This window comes from Daktulosphaira vitifoliae, unplaced genomic scaffold (assembly GCF_025091365.1).
Source record: "Daktulosphaira vitifoliae isolate Bord-2020 unplaced genomic scaffold, ASM2509136v1 Scaffold_142, whole genome shotgun sequence".
Lineage (NCBI taxonomy): Eukaryota > Metazoa > Arthropoda > Insecta > Hemiptera > Phylloxeridae > Daktulosphaira > Daktulosphaira vitifoliae.
In genome coordinates this window covers 697-28340 of record NW_026099710.1, presented here as the reverse complement: position 1 = coordinate 28340, position 27644 = coordinate 697, and the positions used below count along the sequence as shown (strand labels likewise).

Sequence of the window (27644 nt, the reverse complement as noted above, 5' to 3'; positions counted from 1 at the left end):
GGACGTTGACTGCACCGAGTGTGTATTTTCGTTTGTTGTGATTATTTAAAACGTTAAATACTCGTTGTATGTGCTCGTCTCGTCTATTCGCGCGGCGTCCAGTGTGTAAAACCGAGTGCGTGTGCGAGTCGGTACGTTACTGTTACGCGTATTCATATCGGTGTCCGCCGCAGTAAGTGTACAAGTAGCAGCCGTCGGTTTCGTGTGTCGTTCTGCGTGTCCGTATGTGTTTCGTGTTCTTGTAATCCGATTGATTTTTGTTCCTCCTTTTTTCCTTTTGTTGTGTTAATAATTGTTTTTTAGTTACAACATTACTCGCCTCTAACGATCGAATAGTATTACAAGTTAATATTACTTTTTATCCTACCCAAGGATATCTTTGAATTTCCGAGTAATTTGGTTTTAACTAAACACACGCTCATAATTGTGTCCCGTTGTCGTGTTTTGTTTTTTTGTTATTATTATTATTATTAATTTTTTTGAGTCTGTTTTTTCATTTTCTCCGCTACAAGTTCATTATCGATCGCTACCATCGATAACTACAATTCCTCGAGGAGCGTTAAGATTCGCTCGATCATTGCGAAAACTCGACATCGCCTCCGCTCCAACTACACTGACATGCCGTACGCCTCCCCTGGTGAGTGTTACTTTATCTTAAACCGTCGGTAGTGTTGCCACGTGATTTTCACCGTGTCGACTTTGATTAATTCGTTTAATTGTTGTGGGAATAACTATAATTGTCGTGTCGTTATAAAAATCCGGACTCGCCGATGTCACATTTTAAATAGGCACGTCGTGATTTCACTGAGAATAATTGCTTTGTCTTGGACGGGGAGGCTTTATTTTTCATTCGTTATGGTCAAATCCAAAAATACAAGATTATCTGGAAAAACCGTGTTCGCCTCCTAGTGTCATACAAAACTCGCTATGGATATATTTATATTGTTGGTTGTTGTTAATCTTGTTTGTATGGGAAATTAGGGTAATTTTTCTCGAGTGCAATATTATTTTCGTTTGCCGACTAGTATACTCGATCGTTACGGTGACAATTAATCATCATGAATAATATTTATCATTAATGATAAGAAACCGCTAGTGATTATTTGACAACACTGTTTTATATTTCATCATTAAATCTCATGACGTCTGTTTTGTGAGTATCGAAGTTTACCGTGGAATTTTACAAATAGAATTAATACATGCTAAACGCAACGTCAATAACTATTAATATTTACTGCTTTGACTAAGAGGTATTCCCTTTGTAAAATTTATTTACTTAGTATGTTCGTTGGAATAGTTATCGTATTCATAATTGAATGGAAATTATTTACCGTATTTATATTACACTATTACATTCATGAACAAATATTAAATTACATTAACCATTAATTTAGTGAGCTTGTGCATGTCCTCAACTGATTTTGCTCATTATAATTTACTTTCATTCTTTGTAAACTTAATTTACTATTTTTGTCATAATACCTAATAATAACTTGATTTTCTTTCTGTGTTGTTTTGAGTTCTCCTTTTATAGATATATAATGAAATTAGGAATAAATGTTAATAATAATATTATAATAATTTTGTTACTTAAAGAAAATTTGTTAATTAAAAAAATCGTTATACTTTTTAAATATACCCGAACTATATAATTACGAAATAATACATAAATCAGTTTTTATTAAATAATTTTATTTAATTTTAGCTTCGTTTTTGGTCTAAACATTATAATATTATATAAACCCTAGTTTCATAGTAGTAATATTCATAATTTCTCTATGAATCTAAACATGAACATTATAACATAAATGTTATATGTGTATGTGGTGCTTCTACTAAAAAACGCAAATCAAAAAAAATTATCATCATAAAGTTTTTGTCTAAGGAATATCGTAAACATGACACCTAAAGTTAAAAAAATACACTTCTCTTATTAATTTATTGATACTAATGTAACTAATAGCTGAGCTTCAGTTGTGAATATACAGTTTTTTTATATTATATCGTTAGGTAATTCAAATTAATAAACAAACGTATAAAGTCATTTTTAGATCTTATAACAAAATATATATTTATTCTTTCATCCAATGTTACTCCTATTGATTTATAAGTTAATCTTATGCATTGTAAATTTATTTAATAGATTATTTAGTACATAAAAAAAATGTTAGTATTAATAACTTTTTCAGCGTTCAATTTTCTGCTTCTGTTCACTTTCGAATGAGGAATTCAATATTTATAACATATTTCAACCTTTTTTGTTTTCATTCTTCCATGTGTTGAATTTAATAATTTTATTATTTTTTCCGTCGAAACTTGTTATAAATAAATACAATTACGTCAAAAATAAACTACACTATTATTCTATAAATCTCAAATGTAATAAATTATTTCAATACTTTTAAAATCATAAAATAGTTCAAACGTATCCCTCTGCGGTTTCCAATCATTGTGCAATGTCGAAATGTAATGCATATCATAGTTAAATTAAAATTTGTATTGTATAATATATATTATATTTATGAAATTCTAGCTAAAAAATGTTTTCCTTATTACTTTTACATAAATATGACGGATTTATGTATTCTATTATGTTATTCAAAGCGAGTAGACGAGTTACTTTTGAAATTGCTGCCTATTTAGTTATAGTTGTCGAAATACTGATTTTTAATAATCTTACATTGTATAATAATCTTATATTGTGCCATGAATTCTTTCAAGTTCATTGATTTTTTAAAATCATTATTGCTGAATTGAATACAATTTTATATTTTTGAGGCTTTGGTTCATTATAGATAATGAACCATTTTTTTTTTTACATTTATTCCAAAATAATTCACCTTGATGGCTTTTATTTTCTACATAAACCAATTTTTGCTAAAGTGCACGCAATTGTAAACCGAATCCTGTTTGTGACAGACCCTCTTATTTTATTCATATAACTCATGTTATCTGTTTAATTTTTTTAAGTAAGAATGTCATAATAATAATTTTCAGCGGTTTTAAAATAGTCGATTTTCAAGTAAAACATAACTAAATTTTGTGTAGCTCCAAAATATTATTAAGTGATCAATTATGTTTACAGGCAGAAAATCACATCCTGTTATTTCTGTACACTTATCTGACCTTATTTTTTAAAGATTATATTCCATAACGTACTTCAATTATTGGTATTTAATTTGGACGGCGTAAATGTGATGGGTATGTCTTGTTTTGTTTTCAATTGTTAATGTATTATAAGTGTAAAACAAAGAGCACATTCGCGTCGTTAAACGTTAACTGTCCAACGTTAGTTTTAACTATTGTCTCTATCCGATGGAATTCTATCTCGTTGATTTGTTTTCGAAACCTTTATAGTGTATTTTGATTGTTATTTTTACTGGCAATTATATTTTGTATGCAGAAAGACTCCGGGGAGTTGAAATATTTTTGTTTACATTGTTTGCCCACATTTTTAAAGCGTAAACATTTTTATTTATAATTTGAGTTTACAATTAGTTAATTAGCGTTTTGATATATGTTTATAATTGTATACAGTTTGTTATAAGCGTAAAATTTATGATATCGATTTTTCAGGACAATTTTTTAAACATTTTGAATTTATGGATAGAAATTTATATCGAATAATCAAAAAGTTTTTCCAACGTGATGAATAACGTATATTAATTTTTGTTATAGTTCAAAAATGTTATTTTATAAATCAAATTAAAATAAATATCCGATATAATTATGTTATCAATCATAATTGGGGTATGTAATGTGCGTTTTAATGAACACAAAAGTTGTTTTTAATGGACCGACACTTAAAGTTATTACTCGCAAGTAAGGTGTTTTATTGTTAATTTTTGATTTTCAAATACAGTTATTATAAATTGAAATAGTTAAAAAATTGACGATGGCGCTAGCAAGCGAGCTCAACTAAACAATGAAACGCTTAATGACTTTGACTCGGTGGGAGTGAGACGGAGTAGCACAGTAAGTCGCCTTCCGAAGTAACGCGGCGTTTTCACTAGCCGACACTGTCGCGAGTTACGTGCTATTGCTGTGTTAATAATATCATAATATTATACGTCTAGCACGTTGACTTGTCACCCGTATACTATTAAACGCTAGTGTGCGCACTCGTTAATAATAATGTCGGCTATTGTAGAATACATTATATTGGTCTGCCTATTCCATGTGTATGCAGGTGACACACATCCTGGACACCGGCTCGACGTCGGCCGTGCGTGTTGTTGCGTCTGTCCGTGCATACTAATGAACGGTCCCGTTCATATATCACAGAGTGCGTCCTTTTTTCAGTTTTATAATTTGCATCGTAAACTTCATTGGTAACGGAAGTTCGGCAATAATCGATTGAAATATTGTCGAATGTGCCGTTCTTCGCGTCCCGTCGTAAAATGCTTCGTGTCCGTATATTTTGTTGTGACAAACGCTTAAATTGTCTAGGCGCATCATTAGTAGAAATTTTGTTTGTCGCTCGTTTGAAGAAATTATTCGAATTTTCAGTCGGGACGGTGTTGTGCTGTNATTTCCAGTCGGGACGGTGATGTGCTGTCCCGCGTAGACTTAGTAGAATCGAGTCAATCTATTGTTGTCCCGGTCCACGAGTATTTTTTATCCCATACATTTAATTGTGTCGGTTTGATAAAATTAACTACCGTTAGAATAATGAAGTATCTAATTAGACTTCTAGTCGAATTAGTCAAGTCTAGTAACTTCTAGACTAAGCCTTTGTAGTGCGTACCTTTAAAATTCAAACGAATCCTCTCATTTTCACCCGCTATTCGATAATAATATATCTATTTAGAATAAAATATTTTAATTGTTTGTACTCTCTGTAGGTTATACCTACCTCGTAAAGCTATTTTTATTAAAAAGTAAATGCACGGTACAAATTTATTAAATTAAAAATCACTTCTCTGTGTTAACGAATACCTGAGTAAAAATGTAAATAATATTTGGTTAATTAATCTACCCTTCATTTAAATAAAAAAAGGGTTAAATGTGTACCTCCTGTTGCGGCGGCCCTAAGGGAATCGAGTTACGCTTTGTTGATTTGTGTTTATTTAGTACTTAAATGCTAAAAGCAATCTTTGCGCAAAACATAAATATATTCCAAGCTAACTTTTTGCTTTTGATTGAGCGCTAAGAGAAGTTGTTTAAATAGAATTACTCCTTATTAGTCCGGCCTAAGACCATTAAGTTTTTTATTTACTACAAAATTCTTTGTCTCGTTTATTTTAATTGTAAACACGTCTTAACGAATACACTTGTTGATTTAGTCTTCAAAATTACATTATCATATTGTACTTGATCTTTTCGAAACGGGGCATTAATTTTTTCTCCGTTTTGAAAAGACAGAAAGCAACACTGTCAATGTATTCGTTTCTCTTAGAGCAAATAAATGGGCAGTACCGTCTGGTCGGTGTACATTTCGATTACTGTAAACGGTCGCGCAATTTCATAGCTGTGTTTACTTATTCTGAAGTCCCTCTGAACATGTGAAACAAAATGTAAGCGCTAAAAAACTCTAGGGTTGAATGTACAGTCGATTTGCATAATCACCTGTTGTTGGTTGCCTTCTACACTGTTAGCACTATGTAAAAATAATCCACAGCCGTTTTACAAATGCAATGTATGTGTTAAATGTATGACGTTATTTGTCCGCTGTAATGTAAATTTTCAATAGTTACCTAACAGAACAAAGCTGGTGCACGTGTCATAGGTTCAAACGCTGTTGTCGAAGTAAACCATTGTTTTTAAATTGTAATTATAGACAAAAGATTTATGATTACCGGTCGACTGTAATATAATTTATCGTATAATATTTCCCCCGTTGAGTAGAAACCCAATTCATTTCGCAGTTCTTGTTGTTGTACGAACATGGCGCGTTTTCAAAGGCTGCACTCATTTGCATTTTTATTTCGAGTGGTTTTGGCAAATACTATTCCTTTGCTTAAGATCTGTCTGACAATTGAAAAAATAAAGTTCAATTCGAAAATTATGTATATTTTCTTCATGTACACTCATTATTGAAATCACATTTATACATATATACTTAACGTGTTGCGCATTCCAAGAGAATCGTTTTACTTTATAAAGAAAACAATATCGGCATTTTTTTTTATCAATTTTATAAATCTACAAAAAAAAAATATTATTCTAATGTATTTGCGGGAAATTGATAATTTGAGAAACAAATAAAGTTTTTTGCAACGAAAAACATAATTATCACAAGTTGTTGTTTGAATTATAATTTTATGTCACCGTAAATGTTATTTTATTTTAATCTCTCCGCAGAAGTCTGTGAGAAAGTTGGTCTGAAATGACTTTGTGAAGTCATCCTGCATTCTGTAGACACCTAGCACTTGATGTTTCCGTTTACACGTGAGTCGCACGTTTCCTCTTAAAACTGAAATTCCTCTGATCTAACTGCACGACAGTTGTTCATAGCAAAACTTGTCTCCGGTAACTTGCTAACAGACTCGTTTATCACTCTAACGGACGCGAACGTTGGGAGGAATACAAAAGTGTTGTACGAAAACATCACAATGAATTGTGATAGTATCCGAACAAAAAGTTTCGCGCTGTACAAACAAATCTTTATCTTTTTATGTGTCCAAATTATTAGTATTGTTTTAAGTCTGAATAGGATAGAATATGCCACAATATTTGGTATTTAACATGAATTTATGTTAAAAATCGAACCTACGAAATTATCATCCTAGGTGTAATTTTTTATTACAAGTAGACTTTTTTTTTTTTTTAATCGATATTAATATTCAATTTATTTGGCTATATAGCCATGCAAATACTTCAATAATTTCAAACATATCTTATTTTAAAATGAAATTCTATCGATTGAATTCGTACGTATCTAAAAATAAGGCGATCGAGCGCAATGTGGTTGTTGTAGAATAATCGTAAAAGTTTTTAAAAATGGTATGAGATGTTTTGTAAATGTATTTTTAGTTTTTAATACCGAAACAAATATGAAGTGATTTTTAAAAGATATTAATCGATCATGAGTATTATACAGCGGAGCATTACATAGTAATTCACTTACGTCATATTTATTTTTAATTATACATTTTCATTTTTATACTTTGATATACATGTCTTTAGTGTGCTTATGATTTTTCTGTGAGTGGGAAACAGACAAAGTTAAGGCTAAGACTAAGTCCTCCAAAAATAAAATTAACTCCTCCAAAAATTTTGAAAATTATATGTGTACTGAGTGATGGGTTTATCGTAAACCACTCAATTACTAGCAAAATAAATACAATATTGTAAACAAATGTTTGATTCATTTAGTTATGTATATTTTTTTTGATTCTTCAGCTAATAATAACTTTTAATCCCTTATAACCTAAAGGGGCGTTAACTTTTTTTTTTACGGTGACATACATATTTAACTAGCCCATTAAATAGAAAAAAATCTAATTAAGAAAACGACTGATCAACAACAACCTATGGACCAGTACTTTGGAAGTTAATCTCATATACCTAGTCTGGATAAAGAGTATGGTCGGCAAATGACTAATGATAAAAAAATCAGCTCCCAGCACTTCCAGTCAGTTCTTTAAATTGTTAATAACTTCTGAAATACTGATCTATAAGTTGTTATCGACCAGTCATTTTTTTAATTAGATTATTTGCTATTTTATAAGCTAGTTAAATATATGTATGTTCCATTAAAAAAAAATAAAGTCGATACCCCTTTAATTTGTAATGAATGATTGTAAAAAGTCATTATTAGCTGATAAATTAAGAAATATACGTAAATAAATGATAACAAAATCTTTTATTGAATGTTATAATTATTTCGAGGGTAACCGAGTGGTTTATGATAATGTAACATAAAAATATTTTTTAAAAAGATGGAGAATATAAGTTTCCAGTTTTTTTTTAATTTATATGGTGGGTGGAAAACATATGTAACATATTTACCTAAGTGACATATGACTGAATATTTGCAACATAAATATTTTCACCTTGAGTGATTTTGACCACTATTTCGCGTAGGTATTACATGGAACATAATATATATCAAAATACCATGGGGATAGTTGTGAAGGAGTCATTTATTTATTTGTTTTATGACTACAGAAGAGTTATTTAAACAATTAACAGTTAATATTTTATTCATTAAAATGAACATTAAAATTATATTAATCATAATAATGAAATTTTTTTTAATAATAAGAATTATTAAAAGAACTTCAAACTAAGAGGCTCGCTAGTCTAGACCATGGACGGTTGCCCAGGCTGTAGTTTCCTTTATTTTTATGTTGTCAATTTCTTATATTTTTATAAAATTACAAATGTCTTCTATACATTTAAAACTAATTATTTGATTAGACGTCATTTATCATCCTTTTTTTGAGTTATTTTATTAAGATCTGAATAAACATTATTGGATATTAATGTTCATTGATGAGTTATTAATGACATTATTACATTTTCATTTTTAATAATTATTCTTTTGTCATGCATACAATATTTTTGATGTATGATAACATTGAAATTTCTATACTGTTACTACTATATAATTGATTTAACAAACAACTATATCATCTAATCGTAGACTGCATTACATAATACTTCTATATATTTATATATAGGGTGTTCAGTAAGTAAGAAAACGTGTTTCTGTTGTTCTCATTGTTTGAAACAATTAACATGTTTCCTTACTTACTGAACACTGTATAAATCAATGAACAGAAATTGAGTTAATCTTAACTCGGTAGTTTAATTTGTTGGTTATTTTTTGGTTTGTCGATTTCATGAAAAAATGATGTTTTTTTTACATATATAATGTTACCGTGGGTACCTGACCACAAATTATTAATCAAAACAATATTGATATTGTTTTAATCTATTATTAGTAATTAGTAGTAAGAATACACAAATTATTAAATAAACAATCATTAAGTTAATAATTTTTATTTATAAATAATATAGATGACCAAGTGTTCTTATTTTATTTTATTTGATTTATATTTATAATTAATANGTGTTCTTATTTTATTTTATTTTATTTGATTTATATTTATAATTAATAATATTCATTTACTCTCGTTATAATAGGAATTAGTTTGGATTATACAATTTTTACTACTTTGGATTTATCAAAAGTGCATATCTTTTAATAAATTACTTTTAACTTTTAAACTTAAAATTTTAGCCTTTAAACTAATTTTTTGTTATTTTACTTACACCCTTCTGGTTCAAGTGCCATATAGAGACTTATTTATTAAGTCTGTTTTAACAAATATGTTTGTAAAAATATCACGTCAGTGTGTTTTTCTCGAGATTTAACATCAAAATTATTACATTCAAAATTTAATTTCAGTATAAATCTTTTTATAATTAGTGATAAGATTTAATACTGTAATAATCTATAAAAATAATCATGTTTTTAGTGTGTACAAATTTATTGGTAATTCAGTTCTGAAATGCGAATTTTTGTAGGTTATACAGCCTTAATAATTATAGTGTATTGAATAAAAGTAAAATGAACTTATCGTCAAATAATTTTTAATATGTAGTATTGTTTAATTTGCTTGCAACATTATTTTCTTGTCCTTAATTTATATTACATAATTTATTAAATTCAAAAAAATTTTCTGCACATACATTCGTTATAATATAGAGACATAATAAAATAAGCTTACATTAATATAATAAATTCTTATTCTATACTTCACTATTATTTAACAAGAATTAAGTAATATTAGGACTTAACACAAATCTTCCAACTGTTTTATGTCACTATTCCTACGCAGTAATGGTAATTTTTCATCGATATTAATAAGTATTGCTATGAATAATAATTATTAAATTAAATTAAATTTAAATTAATGTAAGGCCTTTATTATAATAATTATATTAAGTATAAAATATTTTCTAAAAAATAAAAATATTCTAGTTTTTAAGCTTTTATACAAAATTCTTTCATACTCTCTGTAAATGATTGAAAATGGAGTTTTTAGTCGTTGCACTTCATTTCTTTACGCGATTACCTCTTTGAAAAAAAAAATGAGATTAAATTATAAGTAAATTAAATTAATTAAAAATTCTAATATTTATTCTAGTTTATGATTATATATATATTTTTTTTTTTGCTTAAGTTGAGACATACTGCTGACTGTGTTATTTACAAAAATCGTATCCTTTTGTAGACAACCATATATCATATGTAACTAATAAGTTTGCTTTAAAAATTTATCCTACATCGGTTTGAATCGACAGTGATATTGAACTGTTACGTAAATCATAGTTGTCATTTGTCAATGCAGAACTCCGTTGTAATAAGTTACTTAAGTGTTTATAAAAAAGCAACGTTGGCAATTATTTAAAAATTCAGCATAATTATTTTTCGGTTGTGTTTGTAAAACATTCTGAATTTCAGTGGTTGAGGTTATAAAGGAACACTGGCTAATTTTTTATCAACATGAAACTAATGGCACACTTTTTACACTTAACAATTATGTTATATATTATAATATTGAACTCGGAAGAAATATTTTAAAACTTTTTAATAATATACAATTATTGCTTCTAATTTTTATTAAAATAACTTTTTGGTTGTTATACAGTGTTTTTTTAAAATAAAAAAAGTTGGACATAATTGATACAAGCTAAAATTTAGCCTTCAAGGACAAAAAAAGTCCAGTTTTATGTTTTTTAAAGTTGCTAAATCCAAATCTGATACTATTTCACTTTCGTAAACGTTTGAAGGCCTTTGGCATAATTTATATCAAAATTTGGTATTTTTAGAACCTCAAAATTTAAAATTGGTATTTATTTAATTCTCCACAAAAGATAAATAGTTTTAACTTTACTTAAGCAACATAAAAACGACTCATGAAGTTATCTAATTATTAGAATATTAATAATAAATAAGCTCAGATCCAGTTATATTATCCATATTATGAAGTAATACCAATATAAAAAAATCAATAAATGATGATTTATGTAAATTATTTATAATTGGTGAGAAATAAAACATTTCTATGAAATATATGAGTGTATAAAAAAAATGTTTACTCTTAATCTGGTTTTCATTGATAAGTCTCTAAAAATCAAATAATCTGTTTTATTTATTTGTTTTATCGTCATTTTTTATGTTTAAATATCAAATATAATCAACTAAAAAGTATGTGTAAATATTTTATAGACCTTTTTTTTATAATCTGAGACTGTTTTCACAGCTTGACGGAGCTTGATTTCTATTTTATGCATATTTTTAAAGAAAGAACAAACATTTTCTTACAATTACTATTAAAAGTATTATAAAAATATTTTTTTAATTATGAAAATTCTATAATATATTTTTGAAGATTAATAGATTAGAAAATTTTTTTGAAATTTCAATATTTTTTTTGATAACTATAGCTTAACTAAAGTAAAAGTAAAAGAAAAATAAAAAAACAAATTCAAATTATGAAAACAAAAAATTGAAGTTAGCCCAAAATTTTTATAAATTGGAATACTGTGTGTAGTCTGAGAAAAAATTACGGGATATACAATCCCATTTTCTGATAAATTGTGTAAAATATTAGTCTATTATAGACTAAATTAATTGTGATAAATGGAATTAGAAAACCTAGTTGAAGTAGTATTTTTGTACTGTGAATTACTAATTACAAATATTGGATGGATTGGATATGCTTCTTATCCAGTTGATTACACGTTCAAATTAACCGACTTGTCGTGCATCATTAGAGTACAAAAGAAAAGTTAATTAATGGTATGAAACAGTATACTGGATCGACGGCTTAAAGAGTTGGGATAGTCCAACACACGTTATACCCTGTTAACGATGTGATTGAAACATAGTGTAAATAACTTGATTTTGTAATTAGAAACCAAAATACAAGCATTAAAAAAGTATATTCTCTGTAACGTTTTTATCACTAGTAACTTTATATTTTGGCCTTTTTGTTAGTTGTTATTCCAAACGTGAAAATCTAATCATATTATATCAGATAAAACTAGACGTATCATATATTAGCTATTGAAATGCAAAAATGTTATTTATAATGCAAAAAAAAAAGAATGTATTCACATTCTTATTTATTGAGTTCAAAATCGAATGTATTCTAAATTCATTTTTTTTTCAAAAAAATTAATTCTAATTCGTATTTACTAAAAAAGAATGCACTAATGATGACATTTTATGAATTTTCTTTATGTAAAACAGTTATTAAACTTCACAAGCATTGGTGAATGTTAGGGGCTTAGTTCTTTAAAATTTCCAGAAAAATTGTATATGTTAAATAAAAATCCCAGTACAGTGATGAAGTGGCTTTAGTTGAGACAAGTCTAAATGACATCTCATAGTTATTAACATCACTACCATAAAAAATGCTTTAATATGAATATGTTCCACTATAACTTGTATATTTGTAACTTTCTGCAAATTTTTTTACATGTATGAGTAGTCTCTTTTAAACCCTTCCTGTAATTAGGTTTTTAATTTAATTTTTATAAAAAATATAACTAAAAAGCTCATTGTCTTTAGTATACTCTACTGAGATTTCATTAGGATCAGTAATTTTTAAAATAAGTTACATCAGTATTGAAATAAAGAAAGAAATTTTGACACGTCTTTTTTGACGGTTTAGTAGTTTAAATATATTTTTCTACATTTTTTAAATCGAGTGTCTATTTCAATTTTCGGCGACGATAAATTCAACTAGATTAAAATCAGGTTTTTTAACGTATTAAGAATTTAAATCTGTCCGGTAAAAGTCTAGAATTTTCATGGCAGACAAAAAAACACGCACCATCACAAAACCAATAACTACTCAGCTATGCATCGAAGCTAAACAATTTTTTTCCACTAGAGAAGGTCAAAACTTAACTAATTTAAATTGGAATCAGTTAATAATATATTACCTGTAATAATGTTGATATTTTGGGATATATTACAGTGTAATATCATGTGTTGGAAACAATATAATTTTCGAGATTTTGTTTCAATTATTAACACATGTTTTCTTTTAATGTATTATTTAAGATTATAAGTTAATCATAAATGTAAATAGAAATATTTAAAATATTATTTATATTTATCTGTAGTATAAAAAAAAAATTTATCATATTAAAAATTTGTAATTTTGTTATAGAAAGAAAACTTTTTATTGGCATGCTGTCAAAAAAAATATCAGAACCAGATATTAGACTAATGTTTGAACCCTTTGGGCCTATTGAAGAATGTTCTGTGTTACGAGATCCAAATGGTGTTAGCAAAGGTAATATTATTATTAATCATTATATAATTTACATAAAAAAGAATAAAATTTCTTATGTGGTGTCACAAAAGTTTTAATTTTCATATTTAAAATTAAAGTATCTCTATTCTTTTAATATATATATATACTTAAGAAATTACCTGTAGTGGTTTGTATTATTTGCACTATCTTATTTACTTTCATAAAATAGTTTTTAGTTATGTCTCTTTAAGCACCTTTGAGTTCTCACTAATGTGTGTTTTAACTTACCCTTTGGCCATGATTAAACATAGTCGATAAAGCTTTATATGCTTAAACTTCATTATCCATAACACCACTGGAATTGAGTATAGTCTAAAATTTATAAAGTTCCGGAGGGGCATTGCCTAACTTTTTTTTATCAAGTAATGAAACCTTATTACATATTAGTCTCACAATAATTTTCTTTTAACTATTACTCTTAAAAAATTGGTATATTTTTTAGATTCAGCATTGAAAGTATTTAATATACATTAAATAGTAGACAATTTTTAAAAAGTCTACTCCCATTATGTATTAACAACTAATATTGTTTTCTATTCATATAGTTTATATGTACAGCTTGAACTTTGGTTATAAAAGATAATATTTGAATTTCGAATTACATTTTTTATTCAACATGGGGTTATGCAATTATTATACTGATGTCAACAAATATTTATGCCAATAAATTTATTTTTCTTCATACTTTATTTCATATAAAAAGATACTTTCTTTTGATCTTTTAGGCTGTGCGTTTGTTACATATACAACGAAACAAAATGCCATCGCTGCTATTAAAGGTATGCATCATTCACAAACTATGGAAGGCTGCACATGTCCTTTGGTGGTTAAGTTCGCGGACACTCAAAAAGAAAAAGATCAAAAACGCATGCAACAAATGCAAGCAAATCTTTGGGGTTTGGCAGCCACCGGCAACAATGTTCCCACAGCTCAGTATCTGGCCCTAGGCGTTTTAGCTAATCAACAAATAAACGTGAGTTTGTCATTATTTTTCAATTGAAAAATTAATGTGAATATTTATGGGTAACTTTGTTCAATATTTTATATTGAATGACGTTATAAATGTATATGTTTAATAAAAAGAAATCCCTCAAACGAAGAATTAAGTGGATAGTTGTGTATGTATACAATCGTATGATTTGAATTTTTTCGTTTAAATTTATGTGATTTCAAACTTAATAACAATAAACCTAATTTAAATACAAACATCATTGTTTTTGTCAAAGATATCATCACTGTTCGAAATCATTATGAAGGAAATTGATTTTTCAAATAACGCTGTTTTTTCGAAGGGCTACGTCAGAAATTGTATTACCATCACAAATTGCATTTAGCTCGTCTACTTCATGACACCCGCGAGAAACAGCAAAACGCGCCAATTACACGACGAAGATCGTTTTCTAATTAGGCCAAAAGCTGTAGTGTTATTTGGTGTTATTTTATGAGTTTTATTAAGTTACATTGCACGGTCTCCTGCGTGAAAATGACATTGTAACAAACTTGTAACGACTCAAAGGAAAAGTCATTCAGAGAAACTTTTCAAAACATCTGCAGTATAAAATCTCTTTACTCTTGGTTTAAAAATATTTGAACTTAACAGGTTCACTGTGCAAACTTGTATATATCTCGTGTATTGTACCATTGTTAACAGCTAGCGAATAACAATAATAATTATGCGAACAATCTTACAGTTTTTTTATTAGATATCTCAAAATGAATATTTAGCAGTGGGGACAAAAAATCAAGACCATTTTTCAAATCACAAACTTAATTGAGTCAAGGATTAAAAAATTATTCCAGTTATTCCTAATTTTTTCCATCATAATTATATAATTTATTCAAGGAAAATCTCGGTGCTTTCACGTTTTATAATCTTTCACAGTAGTCTGAAAACTTTTGCACCTTCAACTTTCACCTTTACAGAAAGTTCCGCATATGGATTACCCCTTTTCAACATTTCCCTAACGACACCGCTCATCCCGTTTTAAATATGTAAATATTTCTGTCTCAGAAATTTTATACCAACGCCGCATTTTAATGATTTCTTTGTACATTTACAAACGTTACGTTTCCCCATTTTTACCTCATTTTTCTACAATAAATCTAGTTAACTGGTGTATTAAAATTTTATGAACAATGTAGTTAATTAAACTTGATCATTTGAAAAATTCATTAATAAGATCATTTTCGTTACGTCTTATTCAATCAATTTTATCAGGCGTTTTGTCAATCGCCGTTGGTAATGTAGAAACCTATTTAAATAAAACAACTCAATATTTGTCTTAAAAAAAAAAAAATGCATTTAAGAATGTCTTTTTATGGAATTTTATTGAGTACTTATTAGATTTTAAATGTTTATAATTAGTAAAAACATAAATTACATTAATTAAAAATAAAATAAAAAAAAATTGTAATTTCAGAGTGATACAAATTCATTATCTTCTCAAGTGCTTCAGCAAATTCAACTGAATGCTGCGGCTGCGGCTGTTGCTGCAAACAACAATACAAATCAGTTGAACAATTTGCTTCTCTCAAATAATACAGGTAACGTGTTCTCAAATTAATTTTTCTATTAAAAATATGTTAAAATTATTTCTCTCCTATAAGTGTAATACAATGTATGTACAGTACCGCGCAAAAGTTTGGATGCATATAACGAAATGATTATTTTTCATATTCATTAATTTTAATAAAGTTTATCAGATTAAAAATGTAGAAAATAATTTTAACTTTTTTTAAAAATCTTTCACGTACTTTTCAAAAACCCGATAAAAAAATACAAATTTAAGAATATTTACTTAAAACCTAAACTAAGATTCTTCTTAATGTTAAGCATATTCTGATTAATCTTAAAATACGATGTATTCATCACATTTATTATAATGTTCATAATTTCTATTAATTTTTCGTTGTGTAGCTCTGAAACTAGTCGTTTCACACTGCCACTCATATTGGTCCGATTTTGATTCACAATATGTCAAAAGATCACAAAACATATATAATTAAATTTATTAGTGCCATAATTTCGAAGAGTTCATCGTAAACTCGATAATGAAAAGAAAAGTTCCACAAAATTAAAGTCGTCATATAACAGTCCATGTTAATATTTTTAGTATTTACTGTATATTGAAATAACTTTTTTAAAAATGAATAGATCATTGTGAAATATGCATCAATCAAAAAATCAATCAAAGTACTGGAAAGGGCAAAATCATAAAATTTTTTTTCTTTTCAATTTATGATAATCTTCCGAAAAATCTGCCTTCTTTAAACGTACATTAAATTACAGCTAATAAAATGTACTTTAAGATTAAATGGAAAAAACTGCCCGAAATTTAGATTTCTAGGTTTTATCGGGCATTAAAGTCCAAAATCTAAAAAATTATATAATTCTCAGTTAAAAAATCTCGTTTTTAAGTGTTTTTCATAGTATCGGTACATACTAGGGGGTGGCCTCTAATAAACTTAATTTTTCACTAAAAATTGTTCCTAAAAATTACTTAAAATCCAAAATTTACAAATTTTGTGCTTGAAGAGCACAATACGAGCATCGTGCCGTCGTCTAAAATAATCCCAAAAAATACAATGTATATTAAAATTTGGACCCTATTAAAATTTTTTTAAAAATATGTATGTTATATGTAAATGTCAAAATAAATAGTCCGTTTTTATTAAATAGACTAAAATAAATAACTTTTTCTTATGTGTATTCAATCTTTTGTCTTTTACTGCAAATATGTTATACAATTATATTTCATAAAAATTATTCAATTCCATTTTAAATTCGATATTATTCAATTTAGAGTTAAATTCATAATTGATCTCTAACTCGGCTAATGCTAAAACTAATTGTGCATATCATGTATTGAAAGTATGTATTATCGTCACTTATTCATACATTACTCAGTCATTTCTACGATAACTCATTAAGCGTTCTCATTATCGACTTTTGTGTTTGTTCCTATCGACAAATTTTTACCAACTCCGTAAAAAAAGTAACTTCAGTGATTTTAATTATTTAATTTCATCAACGTTTTTCTGTGAAATGTTGAGAAAATGATATCTAATTAATTTTTTACAACGTTTTTTCTGGTTGCATTGGATAATATTATAACTATCTTATCTTTAACCGGATATAGGGGCGTAAGTTGGCCATGTGATGTGTCGTTTTACCCATAATTTTATGTTTATTTTCGGTAGTACGATCATGTGTTAATACACATGTTAGAACATGTAGGCGGATATTAATAATATTTTCATTGATTATATCACAAGTAGTTATTTGATATTATTAGTCATAGTCTAAATCGTTTCTAATAATTAAATATTAAATTAATTACTCTATTATTTACTTAACACGTCTAAAATATTCACATATTGCTCGTGAAATCTCTTTCCAGAAACGTACAAAAATTGGATTAATGTGCATTTTATTCTACTAGATTAGTCAATGCTGTTAGAAGTAAAAAAGAAGTTTAATTTTGAATATTTAACTCAAATAACTACTCTTAAATTTCATTTTACACGATTTAGTACACCCACATGACCCGTGCAAAAATTAACTGTGAAATCGGGTTTCTAATATTGTGAAAATTAATTAATTCAGTGTGTGTGTGTGTGTGTATGTGTATGTTGATCCTAAATTCAGGTGCACTCAAATCCCAGTACCATATCCAAACGTCCAATTATCCCTTAAGTTTAGATACCGTCTCACCGCGACGAATAGATTACAACACCGATGCTTTCTATGCAGGATACCAGAATCTGTCCGCGTCGCCGCCTAGTCTGGGAGACCTGAACCCTGGTAACCTGCAAAACCTGTCGACGTTGGCCAACCTTTCCGTGGGAAACCCAAGTAAGTATATACCAATCATTAATAATTACATGCATCAATTCGCATAATAATAAAACATTAATCTACTTTACCGTCATAAATTTCTTTTGAAGTATTTTTAGTAAATATTTACTATGTGGGTATTCGAAGGTATTTTTAATTAAATTTTCTGTACTATTATAGTGACCCTCCTTTTTACGTGGTCCAACGTTGTGTTTGCGTTTAGCATTGTGTAAAATCTAATTAAACGATTTATGTGCTTTTTATTTAACCTGAACGATGTGTCTCAAGAGAACAATACATAATGAAAAAAATTATGACCATCCTATTAACGTACTTATTTTACATCAAATTTCTCTGTTACAGCCTATACGAAATTTCATATGCATTTATGTAGTTAATAAGTAACTATATAACTATACTATACAGTTAAATTATACCGAGTGATCCGTTTATCATAACCCGCTTAATTAATTGTAAAACAAATAAAATATTAAAAAATGCTTTTTATTTTATTATTTATATTTTTTAATATATCAGCTATTAAATACTTTTGAGCATTCCTTATGACTTAAAAGTGAGCCGGCTTAATTTTTTTTTTAACTAGCTTATAAAATAGTAAATAATTAAGAACAAGACTGATCAATAACAATTTTTAGACCACTACTTCGGAAGTGATAAACATTTTTATGCCTGAGCAGGAGAATTAGTGCGACTGAGAAATGTAAAATGATAAAAATAGTCATACTCGCAGACCATATTTTAATAGTTTCATAGTTACATGATTAAAAAAAGTAATAAATAACTGATAAATCGATAGATGTAACAAAAAATAAATCATAATATTTGTTCAATATTGTACTCATTTTGCAAGTAATTTAATGTGTTATGATAAATAGATCGTGTTGTGTAGTTATATGGTGCAATTTCATGTATTTATTCATATAAGTTTCGTGTTAATTTCCTTTATAAACAGAGCAACTCATTGGCGTTTGCTCTTTTTCACTTGTTTGATCTTATTTCTTAATAATTGTCAACAGATAATGGAGTGATACGATGAGCGTTTGATGTGTGCATTAAAAGAAAAAAAAATTACTATTGTTAAACTTTCAACAATATATTTTCACTATATGTTGTACGGTATTATTTTTCTCTTATCTATATTGTTTTCAATGACATTATTCTCTTTTTCCCCTTAGAAAACTCGCTACTATTAATTCAACGTTTAGTGCCTTTTTTCCCAAAGGTTGTTCGTTACTCTTTAATGGTAGTTTAAAACGTACCATGCTAACAACTCGAATAATTCTTTTTCGATTTTTTTTTGTTTTGCTTGGATATTACCCGTTGATCTTTGCAGTTAATACTGACTCTCAAAATATTTGCTATTCAATAGTCGCACGTACAACGTTTGCATACGGTCGTCTATTAATAAAATCCATTTGAATTCCGACAGCCGCTCACGGTTTATACTATTCCTTTTTTATTCATTATTATTATTATTATTACCTATTACCCGTTTGGACGACGGCCAAATGATTCGTGTTTTCTTTTGTCTATTCCCGTGTTGCGCATTATTTAATTGGCAATTAATCCACTAGCTAAATTGTGTATGCGTGAGTCTATGTGATCGGAGAAGGTATTCGAACAGCCCCATGAGTGCAAAACGAATGATTAATTTGGAATTAGGCAGCAGACTTATAAATGCATCCCCATTTGTAATCATTAAATTTTCCATGCGAATATTTCACGAGCTTTTACAAAATTGGCCTAGAACGAAGAAAATGGCTATTAAAAGTTGGTCCAAAATAATTGTATTTATAAATTATGCTTGTTGTAGTATCTTTCATGAACATTCATAGTTTGTGTTAAGCAACTGAAATTATTATATTTAGAAAATTATTTCTGTCCTAAAATTAGGCTCTAAGTTTATTATTTTATAACTCCGTACCCGATTACTGTATTATTCAACCAAAGTGTTTTGAATTTGATTTAAAAATCAATATTACACTATTAATGTAACTTATTAGATTTTAGATACATTATTTTACTAATAATGATTGAATTGTAATTGATTTTTTTTCAGTCGTTAATTCTGTAAATATGCAAAATCTCGTTACATTAGCTGCGATGGGCGCTAATTCAGTTTCACCTACAGGTAAAAATTCCATTTTATAAAACTATTATGTAATGTATCATTGCAATTGTCAATCTATTATTAAATACATCTTTCTCGATCGTTTACAGATGTAGACATATTTTTCATTGGTAGGAGGATGGTAACATAATAAAAACCTTGAGTGCATGCTTCTTGAAAATTTGCTTTTGAAAATAAATATCAATACTTGAATAGCATTTGAAGTAGGTCATTTCTCAAATTTTTTTTAAGACTTTTTCACATTTCTTAATTTTTTCGAAGAAACAAAACATAAATAAACTTAAATTGTTAAAATAAATCAGTATGTATTGTAAATGTTCATATGAATTATATTTCATAAGTCGATATTTTTTTAAACGGAAGTACTGAAACAATTAAATACATAGTTTAAACCATTAGTATTTATAACTACACAGCCATTAATGCTTATGTTAGCATTGTTCATGTATTAAACCGGTAGGTTCCATTTTAAACTTCGAATTTGGTATGAAACGGCTACACTGAGTATTAATTATTTAAATGAAATTAAATTATCATAACAACAATAATACTATTCATAATTTTAATTATTAATTGTACATCGTCTCCTTGTAATAAAACATTATTGTCTTTTATTTTAATTATTCTTAGGGAAAAATAAAAAAATATTTATCTAGAATTTTTCTGTTAAAATAGCAATTGTCNTTAGAGGAAAATTAAAAAATATTTATCTAGAATTTTTATGTTATAATAGCAATTGTTTTGTAATTTATATTAAATATGTAATAATTATTTCACAAAGTTATTCTGCAAAATAGAAAACATTTCTTGTGAATTAAATCATTTATTATCAAGCACTGCACAAAAAGATTACTTTGTTATGAATATGTATTTTTTTAATTTTTCAGAAAACAATAAAAAGATAAATGTTATTTGCATATATTCCTTTTATACTTGATAATCAAATATACTTGATAATTTTTAGGAACATGAGAGTTTTAACCCCGAACACAAATGATATACAGACTAATTTTATTGTTTTATTAAAAGTTTTGTTGTACTAGATCATAAATTGTTATCCCTCAAGGTTTACGAACGAGAAAGTTACGTATTTGAATAGATAATGGCAATGTCACTATTATTACAATTTTATAATTACTGTACAGTTTTCTTTGTAAATTAACCTTAATTATCAAAAATTAGTTTAATTGGTTATAATTTTAAAATATAAATTTATATTTTGTTTTTTAGGATCCAGTTCATCTAGTCTAAGTAGTTCAGGTTTGTTTATTCTTATAGGGTTTTATATTTTTGTCCTGCAAGTGTTGAGTTATACCTTTAGGTGTAATATTCATAAACTTCTTGAGCATTTCTGTTTACTTATTTGTTGTTGTAGTTTTAATCATAATTTACGTTTGCTTACAAAAATCTTGCATGACTTTGTAAAATTAATAACATTAATGTAGCGTGTAGATTAAATTATTGTATTAACAACTATTTTAATTCCAATATTCAGACTTAAAAATTGTTTTAATTTTTTGTTTATTGATTTCTGTTTATTTATCATTCAATTCCAGAGAACTTATTGTCCACTTAAAAAAATATTTTTAATTTTGTATCGGTTTTTTTTTTAAACTGACTATGTCAAAAAATAAATATAAAATAAATGTGTAAAATGATTTATACAAAACAAAATATCTGTCATTTAATTAGTTCTTACTGAAGAAAAAACTGGATACAGTTAATAGTAAAAAAATTATATTTATCATCATTAAATTAAAATCAATACTAACAATTATGTTATAAGCAATTAAATTAAATTTACTTAATTTTACTTTTTGTTGAAATTATCATATTTAATTGTTGTAAAATTTAGTTGGGCCATAAATTTGAATTTTTAATTAAAAATTTGTTAGAAGTTATGTTTGTGTGTGCAGCTTGTTCAGGGAATGTGGACAGTTTTTTCTTCGAAAATTTGTTTAGCTAATGTTTTTTTTTTTGTAGCCTCTTTTAAAAGTGTATTAATTTCTTTGAATTGGTTTCAAAAAACACTTAACAATACTTCCTGCACATCCGAGTGTAGCACATATTTGAAAATAATTAATTGTTTAACAGTTTATATATAAAAATATTGCATGTTAATTGTTATTGTTTTTTATATTGATACGAGGTTAATATTGATATGATCTGTGACGGCTGTTGAAAATTATCTTTTTGTAAAAGGCATAAACATTCTTGTTACTATTATGCTTTATGTCATTGAATTTTTTCCATTTTATTATTATCTCTTAAGTGGTTCGATATAGAAAATCCTGAGCTCGAATTTATTATGAAATGTAATATGCTTACATTTTCTTCTTTTTATACAATCAGTTCTATTACGTTATCCAATACTGTAAGTTTATTAGTCAATAAGTTTTGTTTTCAAGTAATCATATGCCAAAAATATTTCGGTGTCATTTAAATAACCAAAAAGTAATAATTCAATAGCAATTTTAATTTGACTTATTGCTTAACATTTCATTTCCATACAATACTTTCGAACAAACCATGTAACATTTGATTGGCCATTAATGCGAACGCTTCTATTCTATTTTGATCGTGAAATCCAATTGTTAAAAATTTTATTTTTAGCATTCAGGAACTCTATAAACGACGTTTTGTGTTATAAAAGGAAAAGTTTTAATTCGAGCTTCGGATTACCGTTTCATTGACATATTTCCAATAAAAAACATTTGTACGTCAAGTTTAATATATTTTGTTTGTTTTGTTTCAGCTTTGTCAAGTTTGTCGCCTACGTCTGCCGCGGCAGCAGGTTTGTAATTTTTTATCATCTTTACCATATCATATACCCCTATGTTATCTTTTACTAATACCCTTGAGTATTTATTTTAAATTATTATACCCACAGAGTTGTTTCATTAAATTTTAATTTTAATTCATTTGTCGTGTTATTGTCATTATTTGTGACTCCTTAATTTTTCTTTTCTAGTTTTAATGGGGAAAAATTCCGGTAAGTGGTTTTGATATGAAATTGTGTGCCTTCGATGAATTATGTTTTTAAATTATTTTGCTTTTTTTCTTCTTTTTTGTTTGAAATTAATTTGTTTTCTTTATACACTATAAACCACTTAATGTATTATTTATTTGTGTTTTAACACTTATACTCTTATATTGTGATACAATTTTTAATATATAAATAAATAACATTGCATAAAACTAACGATTTTTTTCAAAATGTATTTCAATCTATCAATTACCCCGTAGGACTGTTAGCTGGTACTAATGGTGCGAACAGTACGTACGGATCGTCGCTGAATGCACTTGGCCTAACTTTGGCAGATCTCAACTCGAATCAATTTGCAATGCCACAGTCGCCGCCAACCAGTTCACCACTTTATTTCATAAATAACAACAATAATAATAGTCGTGAGTATATGAGTAAAAAATCCATGAATATAAATTTAAGAGTTAAAAATAAATAAAAAGTACTTAGTAGATAATATATTATTGAATATACGAGGTTCATTAATAAATTGTATTTTATGAATCTTTTAGATTTGAAATTTATTGTACCTTTCAGTTCAAAGTTATTCTATCCTCTGTAACTCTTTTCTCGAATCAAATAATATTAAGCCGTGGTCTAGTCTTGGAAGAGCTATAAGTGTTATAAATAAAATCTCCCCATCGGAAACGTTATTATTTAATGAAAATATATTGAACTAAAATAAACTTAATTACTTTTTTATCAACAAATGATATAACTTATTTAATATTTTTTTAAAAATAAAAATATGACACTCCAGTACTTGATTATGTTACTGTATCTCGATGTTAAAAAAAATCACCTACTTGCTTGTCTTTTTGTCAAATTATGTCTATGAGTATATAAAATATATTCAAAATATGTATATGTATTGAATTAAAAAAAAATATTTACTTTTACTAGAGAATATCAAAGCACGATTTATGTATATTTTCTCAGTATATACTTTGTATTGTTTTAAAAACAAATAATTTTTAAGACTCCCTAGAGAAATAATATAGGCATAAAAATAAAATGTATAGTTTGCTAATGGACTAGCTGCCATAACTCTAGATCAATATAAACTAATTGATAATATACGGTGTAAATCGGAAAATGAAGAAAGCCAACTTTGTAATGTAAAGATTTTAATGTCAATCCTTCGTGTTAAAAACATAAAAAACCGTTGAAACATAACTCAATAATTCGTTTGATTCGATAAAATTTTCTTTACGATTGAAATTTATTATTTAATATGTCTTTTATAATTGNAAATTTTTTATTTAATATGTCTTTTATAATTTGCATTTATAATTGATTTTTGTGTGACCAACAAATTGTGTTTTAAATTCAACTAAAAATTATTTTTTCTTTTTATTGATTTAAAGCTTCCGTTACATTGACCACTAATAAAATCACTTAATATACAGTTTAATATAATTTTTTAAAATGCATTTTTTTAGCCTGATTGTGCGATTAAGAACTTAAGTAGTGTCTGAAATAGGTTCTAAGATTTCTAATAAATGTCCTAAAAAATTTTATAAGAAAAAAAAATGTAAAGGGTAATTTCTAAAATTTACAGTGCGTATTCATTATTTGAAATAAATAATTTATTAATTTAACATCATTTTTGTTGATATGGCAAATTTTTAGATTCAACAACATTTGGTTCGGCGTATCAAGTAAAATTGCAAGATATAATTTTGAATGAAAATTCTCAATTTAAATTGATAAGTTGGAAAAAATGTTATTCTTATATTTTATCCGCGGTTCTTTAAAGTTATATCTTCGCTATACTATTTACTTTATACTGTTAGTTAAATTATTTAATTATTACAAAATCGCCAAGAAAAAATATTGATCAGTTCTAATTAATTTTGTGTTGTGTTTCTAGAGTAATAGACTAAATTACAAATCGTTTAATTTTAATTATTTGAACAATCAATTTATATTTAATTGTGATTAATAGATAAAAACTGGTATATTTATTTTAACTTACTCTGAAATATGTGTATGTTATTTACTTAGCCACTAATTAGATTTTACCTATTGTGCTTTTTGAAGCTTTTCGTTAAACAAAAATTGCACTTATATTAGTGTTAAAAAATAAAATATTATGGGGGATGGCTATTAAAATTAGGTAATCAATAACATAGGAGGAATTTCATGATTTACCTTATTTTTCTTTGTTCTATTAGTATTTACGAAAAAATAAAAATTAATTTACTTTTTATACCTTTAATCTCTTTTGTTATCAACTTTGAAACATTTTATAAATAGCATAAAATAAATTACATCAACAAGCTATAAAAGTTTTTTTATAAATTAAGATTTCAAATTCTTGTGATGTGTAGTAGTTTTTTGAATATTAAAAACAGATTTAATAATTACATTTAAGTATTTTCATCGNACAGATTTAATAATTACGTTTAAATATTTTCATCATTCAAATCGTGTATTTTTTAAAAGGTACAATAAATATCAAATGTATTTGAATGAAAAATTGTAACATTTTAATTTTAATTTTACAAAATCATAATTCTTCATCTTATGGTAATTTTAAATTTTATTATATTAAATGAAGATATGTCAATTATTGCATATTTTGAAGTTATTATGAGATTTTTTTGAGATACTTATCAGTATAATATTATAAGTTTCATAAATAAATCTTTATTTTTAACGTTATCATTTATTACTGATTGTAAAACAATGTTATTTAGCTCGAGGCTCTAACCACATAAAAGTCATAAAAATTAAGTACTTAAGCTCCTGTTACTATCTTTATTTTGATGATATAATAATATCTGACGAGTTCCATAAAACTTAAACTTCGCGAATGTTAGGAACATAAGAATATAGGAAAACTATAAGGTTTTATTAGTATTATTTATTTATATATGTATATATTACTGCATGTATTAGAAAATTATTATTATTTAAAAAAAAACATGCATCCTTTCATTCAAAAAATGGTTGCCTGCTTAAATTTTTGCTTTGCTTTTATCTACTTGTGATCGTCTCTAAAGCTTTTATGATAATTTTTCTTTGTATGACAATATAATATTATGGATTAAAATTTAACCTTTATTTTTTTGTATGATATATAAAAAGGGGTTTTTTTAGTTTTTTAGAAAATCACAAGCAGCTTATAAAAATATTATTGTGTTCATTTTTGTACTATGTCGTTGCATAATTATTTTGTTTAGCTACTAAAGTTTCCGGCAAGCAGATTGAGGGTCCAGACGGTGCAAATCTGTTTATATATCATCTCCCTCAGGATTTTGCTGATTCCGATCTTGTGACAATGTTTTTGCCATTTGGCAATGTAATATCAGCAAAGGTTTACATAGATAAAGAAACAAAACTGTCCAAATGTTTCGGTAAGTCGTCTCACGCACACGCATACCCAAATAAACCCATAACGATGAGACTATTTATTTATTTTATATTATAGTGTCCATGTTCCCTTAACATTAAATAGAGTTGCAATTTTTTATACTTGTTTTCATCGTTTAAGTTACTATTTAAACATTAAAAAAATGTATAACGATTTATTACTGTTAGAAATGTTAAAAAAACTAATTTTATTTTTATTCTTAAAATAAGTTAGTTACCAATCTAAATTTTAAAATAAGATTAAAAAAAACTTAAATTCAGTTTAATTTTGTAACTTAGTAGGTATAATATTAATGTTTTTGTATATCACTATTTAACTACAAAAGCCAATCTTATTATCAACATAAAATTTTACGTTAAAATTAATTGTGTTAATTTTAATATTTTATGCGCAAAGGTATTGTTGTAATAACAACGAATATCAACTCAAGAAACAATATAGTACAAAAGTACTATATTAATAATACACAATAATACAAGACAATTTGACTAATTATTAAAATATTGTCTAATTTTTTTTTGCATTTGTGTTTTTCAGTTTTTAAGTATGTCTTGCTTTGCAGTAGTTAGATAGCGTTGCAATGCAGGTAGACCTTGCTTTCACTAATAAAATGCATGTATTTGACCACATTGAGAGTTGAGTACAAATTTTGCAGTAAAAATTAAAAAATTGAAATAAACCCCCTTAAAAATTAAAGGAATTTATTACCTAACAAAGATCGCTGATAATCATAAATAATTATATTAATAAGACACGTATAATCTCAAATAACATCTAGTTGATTACATACATTATATAGTACTTATATGTACATGATAATTATTTTCTCCAGGATTAACTGAACACGTGTTTTTGATTAAAATTTAACTGTAATAGTAACGTATTCATTTTTTACTAGAAAAAGAAACTAAATAATCAAATAGAACAATTATTGTTCACATAATATCGATTACGTGGGATCCTGT

At 26.6% G+C, this 27644-nt stretch overlaps 1 protein-coding gene across 7 annotated transcripts; it reads left to right on the top strand.

Annotated features, from left to right (window-relative positions):
- LOC126909142 (CUGBP Elav-like family member 1) lies at positions 1-26751 on the top strand. 7 transcript variants are annotated; one of them, XM_050691564.1, is made up of 11 exons: positions 5-637; positions 13140-13265; positions 14012-14259; positions 15707-15830; positions 18040-18141; positions 20204-20275; positions 21506-21535; positions 23031-23069; positions 23247-23267; positions 23522-23683; positions 26489-26751. In XM_050691564.1, the coding sequence occupies exons 1-11, from the start codon at positions 619-621 to the stop codon at positions 26734-26736; spliced, it is 1191 nt and encodes a 396-aa protein (XP_050547521.1). In that variant the 5' UTR covers positions 5-618; the 3' UTR covers positions 26737-26751. The 7 variants fall into 7 exon arrangements, with proteins under 7 accessions (XP_050547523.1, XP_050547522.1, XP_050547518.1 ...); XM_050691559.1 differs by having other exon boundaries at positions 17935-18141; XM_050691565.1 differs by lacking the exon at positions 18040-18141 and having other exon boundaries at positions 2-637.
- Positions 26752-27644: the final 893 nt, after the last annotated feature.